This window comes from Trachurus japonicus, chromosome 13 (assembly GCF_045865225.1).
Source record: "Trachurus japonicus isolate A0001 chromosome 13, Traja_1.0".
NCBI lineage: Eukaryota > Metazoa > Chordata > Actinopteri > Carangiformes > Carangidae > Trachurus > Trachurus japonicus.
Genome location: NC_140919.1, coordinates 36122611 through 36136006, shown reverse-complemented (window position 1 = coordinate 36136006; position 13396 = coordinate 36122611). Strand labels below are relative to the sequence as shown.

At 40.6% G+C, this 13396-nt stretch overlaps 3 protein-coding genes across 3 annotated transcripts; 1 reads left to right on the top strand and 2 right to left on the bottom strand.

Annotated features, from left to right (window-relative positions):
* The first annotated feature begins 1105 nt into the window (after positions 1-1105).
* LOC146976472 (extracellular calcium-sensing receptor-like) lies at positions 1106-4291 on the top strand. Its single transcript, XM_085796708.1, has 6 exons — positions 1106-1194; positions 1284-1569; positions 1672-2244; positions 2583-2705; positions 2911-3034; positions 3384-4291. Exons 1-6 carry the CDS (start codon positions 1106-1108, stop codon positions 4289-4291), a joined length of 2103 nt encoding a protein of 700 aa, XP_085652834.1.
* Positions 4292-8005: 3714 nt separating this feature from the next.
* On the bottom strand, positions 8006-9997 carry LOC146976471 (extracellular calcium-sensing receptor-like). The gene is made up of 4 exons (XM_085796707.1): positions 9869-9997; positions 9091-9214; positions 8515-8987; positions 8006-8428 (listed from the first exon to the last, which is right to left on the bottom strand). Exons 1-4 carry the CDS (start codon positions 9995-9997, stop codon positions 8006-8008), a joined length of 1149 nt encoding a protein of 382 aa, XP_085652833.1.
* A 115-nt stretch (positions 9998-10112) lies between these two features.
* On the bottom strand, positions 10113-10766 carry LOC146976470 (extracellular calcium-sensing receptor-like). Its single transcript, XM_085796706.1, has one exon. The coding sequence runs from the start codon at positions 10764-10766 to the stop codon at positions 10113-10115; it is 654 nt and encodes a 217-aa protein (XP_085652832.1).
* Between the last annotated feature and the right edge of the window lie 2630 nt (positions 10767-13396).

Below are 13396 nucleotides of genomic sequence, written 5' to 3'. Positions count from 1 at the left end.
TTTCTTGATTTTAAAGGACAATACTGGTGGTATACTGCCAATCTTTTATATGGTGTTTGTATGAGGATCTGCATTTCATATGACTTCATAGAATGCATAAAATGTTCTGCACCATCAGTAAAGACAATGGAAGGAGATTATTTAAATGAGTTTGTGATTTATAATTAATTGATGAATCATAATTAGCCTACTCAATAATTGTAATTTAAATTGACAGAATAATAAATACTGTATGTATGACTATGCACTGCTCATACTTGTGTGTTCAGTAAATGTGTTTTATAAAACTAAGCTGTGACGAGTAATTGTTTATTTACAAACAACAACAAAAAAGAAATCTGTGATCAGTATATAAATTATATTTGGCAATAGGAGTGAACTGACAAAAAATTAGCCCTGACATTTTTGAACACACAACGCTTACAAATAAACAGTTAAACACACATAAAGATTGCAGGATGCCAAGACCTCACTGGTGCATGGTGTGATACATTAATATTGGCATGAGGCATGTCTGTATTGATATGGATGTGTATATGATGATTTATGAGTATGAACCTGTAAAAAAAAAACATACTTACTCATCAACACACATACATATCGTATACACTAATCCAACCAATTCTCAAGAAATAGAAATGTGCTCCTGCGCCAGTCTCACCGTATTAAGAGCATCAAAATCATGTGTGTCATCATGTGTTTTATGCCATTAAAAAATGACAAGGACTTAAAAGTGTAATACTGTAAAAAATAAATAAAAATAAAATGAATAAAAGACTTAGAGAGTCACTCAAAATAGTATATGTACTGAGTGTATTAATGACATTATATAATTTGTGAGTGATTGTGTTACATATGCTTATATGGCAGCCATATTTCCCTGTCCTGTGGGAAATGAAATAGCCTTTTATGAAGAGAGCACATCTCCCTACATTCGAGTCTGTTGTTATAAGAGCTGAGTCCTCACCTCTTTAAAAAAACATGCAGAGCAAACATGCAGAGACGTATTCTCTTATGGTTGTCCATTCTTTACATGAGCATAGTGTATGGCTGTGAACTGTTTGGCAGATTTGACATGCCAAGTCTGTTCAAGCAGGGAGATATAATGATCGGGGGGATTTTCCCAGTTTTCAACAAAGAGATTGGCAGCACCACTACATATGAAAGGGAGCCACCTGCAGTGAAGTGTGCAGGGTAAGTTTTACAAATCTTACTTATACACCTTTCACATGTGCTTCTTCATGTTGTATCTGTTCTTCATTGTCATACCAAAATCCTTTTAGATTTGACCTGCGAGCTTTTCGATGGACCCAAGTCATGATATTTGCAATCGAAGAAATCAACAAAGAGTCTGCTCTACTTCCAAACATATCTCTTGGCTACAGGATCCTTAACTCCTGTGCATCTCCTACAAACACTTTACGTGCTGCACTAACTCTGGCTAGTGGGCCAGAGGAGATAAAATCAACCTCCCCCTGTCCTCCAGCTATATCTGCCCTCATCGCAGAGTCAGGATCATCTCAGTCCTTAGCTGTGGCTGGAGCTCTGGGACCATTTCAACTGCCAATAGTAAGAGATGAAATAATGTTTTATTATGTTGGTGACCTATGATATTTGATGATGATGCTTTTGTTGAGTTGGCTTGTATTTCATCAGATGATCTTTTTATAGGTTAGTTACTTCTCAACGTGTGCTTGTCTGAGTGACAAAGCTAAATACCCTACTTTCTTCCGGACAATCCCCAGCGACTTCTTCCAGGCAAAAGCTTTGGCAGCACTGGTCAAACGTTTTGGCTGGCAGTGGATTGGGACCATACAATCAGATAATGACTATGGTCGAAATGGGATCCAGGCTTTCAGTGAAGAGGTGAAAAAGCTTGGTGTTTGTATTGCATTTGTTGGTACAATTCTACGCACATTCACTAGAGATAAGATTCTGGATGTTGTGGAAATGATCAAACAGTCCACTGTCAAAGTTATTCTGGCTTTTGTACCCGAGGGTGACTTTTATCCCCTGATGAAAGAAATAGTAAAACAGAACATTACTGGAATTCAGTGGATTGCTAGTGAGGCCTGGATAACAGCATCACGGCCCTCCACACCTGAAATCTACCAGGCTTTTGGTGGAGCACTGGGATTTGTGGTGCAGAAGATGGCTATCCCAAATCTAAAACCATTCCTGACAGGCATTAGCCCTTACACAGATCCAGATGCGGCATTTGTGAAGGTGTTCTGGGAGATTATGGTGGGCTGTAGAGCTGTTTTACCTGGAGAGCAAACAGCTACAACAACTGAAGTATGCACAGGCAATGAGACATTAATACATTCCCAGGATATGTTCTTTAATGTCACAGAGCTCAGAGTGTCCTATAATGTGTATACAGCAGTTTATGCCATTGCACATGCTCTACATCAGCTGATATTCTGTCATCCAGCTGGAGAAAAAAACATGAAGCCATGTTTAAATATATCAGAAATTCAATCCAGACAGGTGAGAATTAAGTCAACTGACTGTCTGCACATCAACAATGATTTTATCTTTAGAGAGATTAATATGAACTCTTGACTTTCCTTTTACCTCAGGTCACTGCTCACCTACATAAGGTACATTTCACAAATCAGTTTGGGGATAATGTGTTCTTTGATGAGAATGGCGACCCTCCTGCTTCCTATGACATTATTAACTGGCAGCTGAGAGATGGTCAGGTACGACATGTGACACTGGGTCATTTTGCTTCTGCTGCTAATGGTGATTATAAACTCAGCATCCAGGAGGAAGAGATAGTGTGGAGGACAGGGAAAACGGTAATAGACATATTTTTTCATGCAATAATATTGTCTTTATTTATATGTCCTGTTGAATTATGACATTAACTGAATATGGCTGCGCTAATCTTTTTTTTCCCTGCAGGTTCCCTCATCAGTGTGCTCTAATGTTTGTCCAGTGGGAACTAGGAAAGCTCAAATCAAAGGGAAACCCACTTGCTGTTTTGACTGTATCCCATGTGCTGATGGAACTATAGCCAACACAACAGGTACAACTACGTGTCCAAAGTATGTGTATATGCAGTTACTGTAGTAGAAGTGAAATGAATCTCCCTGCACAGCCACAATTCCTCAGGTGCTGGTGGGCAGCAGGAGGCCTGACGACGCACAAGCGAAATGCGTTGTTCACAATAAATTGTATCAGCACAGAGTCTTATCAGTGTGCAGTGGTTGTTTTTCTCAATCTGTTTAACATGCAGTTAGTGTTTGCATATATTTCATGTTGACAATACTTATACATGCCACTGTACCTGCATTGTGTTGAATTTGTATTGTCAGCAAACAGGATTATCCAGTATCCAACTCATACTTTCTATTTATTTGCCCCCACAGGTGCAGCAGACTGCACACCATGTCCACAGGAATACTGGTCCAGTGAAAAGAAAGCTGAGTGCATTCCCAAAACAATAGAATTTCTGATCTACCATGAGCCAATGGGGATAGCTATCACAGTTGTTTCCCTACTAGGGGCCTCCCTGTCACTGGCTACTGTTATAGTTTTTGTCAAGTACAGAGAAACCCCAGTGGTTAAGGCCAGCAACTCTGAGTTGAGCTGTTTCCTGTTGTTTTCTCTTTTTCTGTGTTTTCTCTGTCCTCTCACTTTTATTGGCAGACCCACAGTCTGGACTTGCATGCTCCGCCACACGGCTTTTGGTGTGACATTTGCGTTTTGTATTTCCTGTGTGTTAGGAAAAACCATTGTTGTTGTAACAGCTTTCAAAGCCACGTTTCCTGGAAACAAAGTTGCAGGAAAGTTTGGTCCTGCACAGCAAAGAATTATAGTTTGCTCCTGCACTTTAATTCAGATTGTCATATGTATATTGTGGCTTAAATTAAATCCCCCTTTCCCAGACATGGTCTTCAGATACAGCAACAAAAAGATTGTATTAGAATGTAACACAGGCTCTGAGGCTGCATTCTATGTAGTGCTGGGCTATATAGGAATCCTCGCAATCATTTGTCTGGTACTGGCATTTCTAGCAAGAAAGTTGCCTGATAACTTCAATGAGGCCAAATTTATCACCTTCAGCATGCTGATATTTTGTGCAGTCTGGATCACATTCATCCCTGCATATGTCAGTTCTCCTGGGAAGTTCACTGTAGCAGTGGAAACGTTTGCAATTCTGTCTTCAGCATTTGGCTTATTGATCTCTATTTTTGCACCTAAATGCTACATAATATTGATCAAACCAGAAAAAAATACCAAGAAACACGTCATGACAAAAAAAATTGGACAAAAAATATAATTTCTTGATTTTAAAGGACAATACTGGTGGTATACTGCCAATCTTTTATGTTGTTTGTATGAGGATCTGCATTTCATATGACTTCATAGAATGCATAAAATGTTCTGCACCATCAGTAAAGACAATGGAATGAGATTATTTAAATGAGTTTGTGATTTATAAGTAATTGATAAATCTTAATTACTCAATAATTGTAATTTAAATTGACAGAATAATAAATACTGTATGAATTTCTATGCACTGGTCATATTGTGTGTTCAGTAAATGTGTTTTATAAAACTAAGCTGTGACGAGTAATTGTTTATTCACAAACAAAAAAAAATCTATGTGATCGGAATATAAATTATATTTGGCGATAGGGGTGGACTGACAAAAAAATAGCCCTGACATTTTTGCCCCAGACCGTCTCTCAACACTATCGGTTTTCGGTGCCACCAGGGTTAGGGTTAGGGTTTTTTTAGTGGTTGTTTATCCATGTCTTCCTCACCTGAGGCCTGGCTGTCTAAGGCTGTCTTTACACTACAAGGTTCAAGTGGCCCAATTCTTATATTTTCCTCTCAAGTGGCACAGATCGGATCTGTAACTAACATGAATATGTGAATGGGAAAAAACGCAAGATATGAGATATTGTCAGATTGGATTCAAGCCCTTGTTATATGTGGAAATAAATCAGATACAAATTGTTTATTCGCCAATGCGTCTGCAGTCTAAACAGATAGATCGATTCCCTGGCAATGTGAGTCGTACACAACATCAATAATGCTTTGATAGTGCATATTGATATGAGTGGTGTGCACAGATAGACACTAGGTGGTGATAGCACCTGCCCTTTGCCCTCTGGACCAAGCAAGTTTTTTTTTCTTTTTTTTTTCGTGTAGATCATGTTGACATGATCATTGACCAATTCTCAATTAAAGACGTGTAATAATACTGCCCCAAAATGCGTGCCCCCCCCCTCCCTTCCCTCTGTTCTGAACAGAGCCCTAAGCCTGCGTCATGAAAGTGAAACGCAACGTGTTGCGCATATAGCCGATGTCATATCTGGCCCTCTGCGTTGTGTTTCTCACGGCCTGCCCTAGGTGGGATTCGGGGTCCGCCCGCTATTCAGACATCCCGCTATTCCGACATGTCTCTATTTAGACATGCCGCTATTTCGACATCCTTCTATCTAGACATGCCGCTATTCCGACACTTTTTGGTACCACTATTCCGACAGGTCATCTTTTTTTTTTTTTTACAGCTGCCATACCCAGGTGCGTCTCTCTCTCTTTTTTTCTTTTCAGCATGCCTATCACCGGTTGGATGAGGGAGTGATGTTCTTAACCTCAACAACTAAACTATCAAGTCACACACAAAACTGACACACATGATAAACAAACAGATCTATGGTCTATATGGAGGTTTTAATGGTCGAAATACAAACGTTATGACGTTGTGAAAAAAAAGTTTATGTGTTTGCTTTCCTGTTTGTGTACAATTTAGTCCTCCCGTTTATCAAAATTACAGAAAGAAGTGGCAGGCTTTTGCTCGGCGGCAGAGGAAGAGAGCGTGAGAGCGACATGAGCAGAGCAGCAGAGACATTTAGGCTACTGCTCCACAAAATGTACAGAAACAGGAAAGCCGGTGGCAAAAAGAGAAGATATAGGCAAACACATAAGCCGCTTGTCTCCTTCGCCTCGAGCCTTTCCAAGCTGACCCAGAGCCGGTCGCGACCGTCATGTAGGAAATGCATCCGCCGCGGGCAATCAGCACCAGGGAGAGCTCCCCAAACAACCCGCTATGTTGCAGTTTGATTGTCAAGTTAACCTGTCACCTTCAGCACCACGGACAGCGCTGCGGATGAGCCGCGGAGAAGTGCAGCTGTGAGTGTCTGGGCTCAGGGCCTGGGGCTACAAAATATTTGCTTAAGGCGAAAAGACGGAAATGGCGTACACCCAAAATATACACCTTTTCCAGATCTATCAAACTGTGCATACGCACAACTCTCCGCAATTTCTCTTTGAAAAATCACACCAGACCCAAGAATGGGTGAACACACCTCATACTCCGCCCCCTCCGCCTAGACACAACCATATATGGTCAGCACATGCATATTAATTAGCCATGTGCGCTCTGTGGAGCAGCAACAAAGTGACAACGAAGACAACGGATGGAGGGCGGGGGAAAGAAGCGGAACTTCTCCGAAAGCGAGACATCGGGCAATAAATCAGTCAGAAAAATTATCTTGCATTTTAATAAGCTACAATAAAAACAAAAACCTCCCAAATCTCAACAAAAGGGAGCAGAAAGAAGAATAATCTTATGTAATCTGCCCCTTTATCCCAGAAAATCTTTTACCTAGATGTTAAAACAATGTAAAGCAGGATTTCCAGGATAGTTACCATTACTTTTCACGCCTTTCCACTAGCTACACAGTTACAGCTCTACTGGACTCGGTTTAGGTCATTTTCCATTACAGCTGAGTCCTTCACTGTTCCTCATCAGGGCCGCGTTGTCTCGCTCTTTATTCTCTCCCCTCGTCAGCTCCAAACACACGTGCACCTCGTTAACGCAGGTGACAGAATAATAACAGTCTCAGTAGCTGCAGATCAGTGTGCGCTGCTGCCGGTGTGTTTTTAAACTTGGCGGGTTTGATCCTTGTCGGACGTCACACTAGAGTTTGTTTTTTCTTCTCTCTAATATGCCTATGTATTTGTGTATGAGAAACAGTATCTCGGATGCAAAAAAAAAAAAAAAAAAATCAGAAGGACACGTCTGACAACAACGTAATCAATCAATGTCGGAAAAGCGGAATGTTTGAAAAATAGTAAAGTGCCAGCTACTCCGACAATGAAAAAAAAAAATGTTGAAATAGTGGGACGGTTAATGCCGCTATTCCGTCAATTAGAAGTCAATGTCGAAATAGCGGCATGTCGGAATAGCAGCATGTAACCGTGGGATTCGATCTCACGACCTCCCGCACCGGAGGCGACGATGCTAACCTCTTCGCCAAGAGGTTGACAACCACTTAGCGGGTTGGTTAGCATGTCTTTTATGGGTGGAGTGAGTGCACATCCGTTACACTCACCCCTGCTGAACTCACTCCACCCAGGGCATCCGGGTCACGCCACCACTGTAGCCGATGTCATATCTGGCCCTCTGCGTTGTGTTTCTCACGGCCTGCCCTAGGTGGGGTTCGATCCCACGACCTCCCGCACTGGAGGCGACGATGCTAACCTCTTCGCCAAGAGGTTGACAACTGCTCGGCAGGTTGGTTAGCACGTCATTTATGGGTGGAGTGAGTGCACATCCGTTACACGCACTGCCTGTCAATCACAGAGCAGCGGCTGCTTGACCCTCTGAGTTTGGCGGCATTGCCGCGGGGGTATTGTCGTACTCTTTTGTGTCTATTCCCTTAACGGAAAATGATAGCGACATAATAAAATCACAATCATCTTAGAGATATGTGTTTTTAACAAAACATTTTATTGCATTTTAAGTCTACATTTCATCCATGTGGCTTTCTTGCATACAGTGCAATAGGAAAGTGTTCAGACCAGTCCAAGCAAAGTGTAGAACACATGAAACATTTTTGTTTTTCTTTGTTTTTTAGAACAAGGTTGCAATACTTTAAAATGTGAAAACATTAAAGAGGTGAATGAGTAAACACTCCCCCAATGCACAGTATGTTACCTTTTTTGTCAACACATACTGTACACAGTGTATGTGCTGTTTTCACCTTTGCATCATTTTTTTCTTGCTGTTTTTTTCCGGTTTCAGAATGATAATATAGCACTTGGGAGCAAAAATGCAAAACAGAAGTCCAAATGCAGATGCCAAAATAGCAAAAATATGAACAGCCACTGTGTACTTTCCAGCTGTGCTCACATAAACTGGGATAAAAGTGATCCACACTGCAAAGAATATCAGAATGCTGAAGGTGATGAACTTGGCCTCGTTAAAATTGTCAGGGAGCTTGCGAGCAAGAAAAGCCATGAGGAGACACATGCAGGCCAGGATGCCAATGTATCCGAGAACACACCAGAAGCCAACATCTGAACCAGTAACACACTCGATGATGATGATAGCACTGTGGTAATCTGTGTTGTTGTTGGCATAAGGTGGGCTGGTGAGCAGCCAGATGAGACATATGATTACCTGAGCAGAGGGGAAAACAGCAGGCTTTTACTGAACACTGTTAAGAAGATATGTCTAGAAAGATGGCTTTTAAAAAGGTTTTCTACCTGTACAGCTGTTCCTACAAGCACACTGGCTCTCTGCTGGTTGGGTCCAAACCACTTCATGATATTACTTCCTGGCAATGTGGCCCTAAAAGCCATTAGGACCACTGCTGTCTTAGCCAAGAGGCATGAAATGCAGAGGGCAAAACTGATCCCAAATGCTGGGTACCTGATTCGGCAAAGCCAATCTGAAGGCTTGCCAATGAACAACAGAGCAATAAGGAAACAGACGGCAAGGAACACCAAGAGGAGAAGGCTCAGATCCATGTTGTTGGCCCTCACCAGGGGTGTATCTTTACATGTGAAGAATATGGCGAGGATGGAGAGAGAAATACAAGCTCCGAGAATAGATACAACACAAAGCACCACACCCATTAACTCATGGTAAGATAGGTACTCAGTGGTCTTTGGGATGCATCTGTCTCTTGCTTCATTTGGCCATGTGTCTTCTGAGCAGCGGAAGCACTCTAAAGAATCTGCAGATGGAGAGAGAAGAGGATTTTCTTTAGTTTAGAGAACCTGATTTAATATTTTGATTGAGAGGGTGAGGGCGAGAAGGTGATAATAGACAGAACGCACCAGTCTTGTTGCTGACTTCTCCCTCAGCACAGGGGACACAATCGAAACAACAGATGGGTTCCCCCTTTCTCCTGGCGATGCGGGAACCTGGAGGGCAGCTATCACTGCATACAGATCGGGAAGCCTAAGAGGCAAAGGTCAGCCACTCAGAGAATATCCCTACAGTTCATTCTGTACTACAGTCTCTGACTAAAAGGTGAAAAGACATTTGAAATCTAAATTCAGTGTAAACCAAAGAGGTGTGTTACAGCTGAAGCTGAATACTAACCCTAACACATCACTAAAAAGATAACAACAGGTCATTACAACAAGTATGGTTAAGACAGTATTAGTATAGATGATCAACAAGGAAAACCATAGCTGACATTAAACAATATCTAATAACATAACAATGCATGGTTTTTCCTGTAAACATTGAATTACTTTTTTGTACAAATGTTCATAAGATTTAGAGCTGTATTACAAATATATTTTGCATTATTCCATTAATTTATTCAAATTATACTCAAAGAACATAACTCTGTTATCATCTTAGGTATTAACCATTCACATATTTACTCTCCAAGGGGAAAATGTGCAATTTGGTATCGCCATTTTGGTTACTATTGAATATATGGAATGCATATGAGCTTGAAAAGAGACATGTCTTCTGCTTTTTTTTTTAACAATAAAGTACATTGCACATGAATGAGAACAAACTAGCTGATGTGTTAATCAACAGAACATAAAGTAGTCTAAGAGGTGAACATGGTCTCAAGCCTGTTTGCAGTGAACACACCTGTTTCCCAACAGGCCACTGTATCATTGAATCGTTAATGACCAGGCTGTGTCCAGCAGGTGATGAGGCATCATAGAAACCTACTTTAACTAAATGTAGGGAGCCATCAGGACTCCTCTGCCAGTTCATTAGGTCATAATAAGCAATAGGGTCACCGTTTTGGTCAAAGTTGACCTTTGCACCCAGTGCAGAAAAATTGGCAAGCTTCATGTAGTGGATGAGCTGAGGGAAGAAGAGACCCTGGTTATCTAAAAAAAAAATATATAGTGTATTTTACCTCTTTCTCAGACTTTTTTTTGTTAAGGATTTTACAATAAAATAATATTTTGCCTGGAGTTTTTCTTACCTGCCATGGTTTCACTTTTTTAGGGTCTGCACAGGTGCTGTTAAGAAAAGGGCCATTTCCAGCTTTGCAGTTACTCATATCTTGCAAGGCATGGGCCACCAGATAAACGGCCTTATAGACATTATAGGACACTCGTAACTGTGTCACATCAGAATAAGGAGAGTACACATCATCTAAATTCTCTGTCCCTTTGCATGGCAATCTGTCCAGGTAGGTTTCGACCCCATGGTAGTGGCTGTTCACTGACCCATTCAGTCGACAGTTAAACGTCTCCTCCCAAAATTCTGCCAAGAAAGCAGATAGATGAATATTGGATGGTGTGACACTGGTGAGATGTTGTTCCAGCCCTGGAATCACATCAGCTCTCCGGATGGCAAATCCTAGTGTTCCAGTCAAGAGATCACCAAACTTTTCCCAGAGCATGGTGGCAGTGGCCCAGGCCTCACTGGCGATCCACTGCAGGTCAGTTATATTCCGACGCCTGATCTCTCTGAGAATTCCCTGCATCTCTGACTCGCCAGAAAAGTTAATGATGACCTTTGATGATGCCATCTGAAAAATTTAAATAAAGGTTAAACGATTTGGTCAAGAAGATTTGGAGACCTTTATTACATGATGGTTGGTTGTGTTGTTGAGTACTCATAATATAGATTCAACTATAAAATACTGCACCATATATATATATATATATATATATATATATATAGAATATATATATATACAGCAAGAAACATGAACAAGGGGAAATCAATCACAGTTAATACAACAGTGGGCAGTATTTAGAAAAATAGATTTTCAGTGACTAAAACCATATTTCACTGGCAATGTGTATGCTTTATCTGATTTTAATTGATGTTATTGTCTTTTGCTAGAGAAGTAAATACTACATTAATACAATTAAAGAAACATAATAACATTTTCAGGATTAGGGGCACATATTCAGAATTGTAGGTCACATTTCTGGGTTTATTTTTGTATAATAAATCCGTAGTGACAGAGATACCTGAACAACATCCAGAAGCTCATCTAGTGCTGGCTGACTCAGGGCTACAGGGTAGAAGTGAGTGTATGCAGCACACACACCGTACTGCACTGATTCCTGGAGGAAGAGCTGGATGGCAAAGCGAGCATAATCAGATTCCACGCCAATGAGTCCCACCCAGGTCCAGCCAAAATAGCGGACCAGCCGGGCTAGGGCTCTGATCTGGAAAGCATCACTCGGCATTGTGCGCATGAAAGTGGGGAACTCCCTTTGATTACTCAGACAGCTGCAGGATGCAAAATAGCTCACCTGGTATTACAACAAACAACAGTTAACATTGTGCAAACTTAATAATGTAAAGTGAACATTTGAAGTGTCTTATTGTAAAAAAAAAAAAAAAAAAAAAAATAGAAAAGAAAAAAAGAGTTGTGTCATTAAATAGCATATTTGTGATTCAGTAGGATTACTGAAATAATAACTTTAAAGAATTACAATTTTGATCACAAATCTAAAATGGAGCAGGTTTTCTTGGTCCTATGAAAAATTGTATTTTAGAGAGAACAGCAACAGTTTGGTAACCCTATGCCACCCATGAATATAAGACCACAACAGGATGGGATGGTTAAATACACATTATTAATAACAAAATTGCACAGATCAGGCGCTCTTACCAGCGGGATGTGGAAAGAACCTAGGCTTCTCAACAGAGCCATAGAAACCCCTGAGCCTGCATCTCCTATGACAACTGAGGACACAGTCCTGTGCACAGCAGAACAGCCTAAATTAAATCCATTTACATTTCTTTCTACATCTTCATCCCTGTTCCTTTGCTGTGCTCTGATGCCTTTCTCTGGCTGGCCGTTCACCAACAGGAGCAGTGCTTTCAGAGACACAGGTATGTCATCACAGCTGTCACGGATATGGAAACCCAGTTTGAACTGTGGCAGGAGGTCTCCACGCTGATTGATCTCCTTGATTGTGAAAATCATGGTCTGAATCCAGCGCAAAGCACGAGCACTGAAACTATAAAGAAGTGAAAAGCAGTTGATGACAAAGCACAAACACATACAGTATACATACATTAAAATAACCACACCAACAATGCAAACAATTGAAATCTACACAAGCCATATACTACCAAATAAAAACACTTACTACTTATACATATTAGGGGCTGGTTTTGTTTTGTATGTTTTAAGAGAAAACACAGGGCTGTAGTGTAGAGGAAATAAGCCTCCGATAACTACATCTCCATCTTCATACAAACTGTTTTTTTCCTCTTCCCCCAAGAAAACACAGTTATCCAGAGCAGCAGATGAGCTAGCTGTGCCCCTAAAGACAGAAAGAAACATAAAAATATGAGCAGCCCATAATGCCATGGTTGGCCAAGGTCAGAAGGAAAGCTCTAGCTCAATTGTGTTGAATAACAAAAGGCAGAATAAACAAGAGCAGTTGCCCTTCCTGTTTACATGCAAATTATTAAAATATTTCATGACGAGCCTGATTTATATACTGTAGTTGGCACCCATAAATCTGAAGGGACTGCCCAGAGACAGTACATGTGACATCATTAAAGGTGTTACCACATGTTTCATATTCAACTCGAATGAGAATATGAGTTGAATAGTGTATACATTAAATAAATGTTCATTACTATTGATTTATTGATATCTAAATAAACAAAACAAAACAAAAAATATATTGTATGATTTTCCATGTCCTTTCATTTTTGATGACTTTATTCAAATTGTACTGAATTAAATTTAAAATTGAATTAACAAGTTAATTGAAACAAATTGACTCAATTCATTTAACTTTTATTTAGATGTCATTATCTTTACCTGTTGCACTTCCCCCTCCCACCAGAAGCTGCCTTTGTCAACTCTTGTTAACATTTCCATGTTTTGCATATTCTGTGCTATAAAACGATGGTTACGTCTGTAACCGCGGTTCTATGAATTTCGGATGACTGCCAGAAGCAGTGCTTTAAGCACCTGACATCACATGCATGTGCAGGTCGAGTGTCTATAACAACAAAGTCACCTGTGACAGGGGTGACATATGCCTCCGCCCTGGTACTTAAGGCACGCTCACCCCGGAAGTAACCCCTTGGCAATCTTTGACTGCCAAGCTCTGGCGGTCATCTGAAATTAGAACCACAGTTACAGACCTAACCATCATTCTATTCCATTTCTACTGA

Bases quoted from the DNA above. Each gene is read 5' to 3' on its own strand.
- LOC146976470 (XM_085796706.1), bottom strand. From the start codon at position 10,766: ATGGCATCATCAAAGGTCATCATTAACTTTTCTGGCGAGTCAGAGATG.
- LOC146976472 (XM_085796708.1), top strand. From the start codon at position 1,106: ATGATCGGGGGGATTTTCCCAGTTTTCAACAAAGAGATTGGCAGCACC. The intron at 1,195-1,283 runs GTAAGTTTTACA...AAATCCTTTTAG, and splicing joins CCTGCAGTGAAGTGTGCAGG to ATTTGACCTGCGAGCTTTTC. The intron at 3,035-3,383 runs GTACAACTACGT...CCACAGGTGCAG, and splicing joins AACTATAGCCAACACAACAG to CAGACTGCACACCATGTCCA.
- LOC146976471 (XM_085796707.1), bottom strand. From the start codon at position 9,997: ATGAACTGGCAGAGGAGTCCTGATGGCTCCCTACATTTAGTTAAAGTA. The intron at 9,215-9,868 runs GTGTGTTCACTG...TTTGCCTCTTAG, and splicing joins AGTGGCCTGTTGGGAAACAG to GCTTCCCGATCTGTATGCAG. The intron at 8,429-8,514 runs GTAGAAAACCTT...CCCTCTGCTCAG, and splicing joins TTGTAGGAACAGCTGTACAG to GTAATCATATGTCTCATCTG.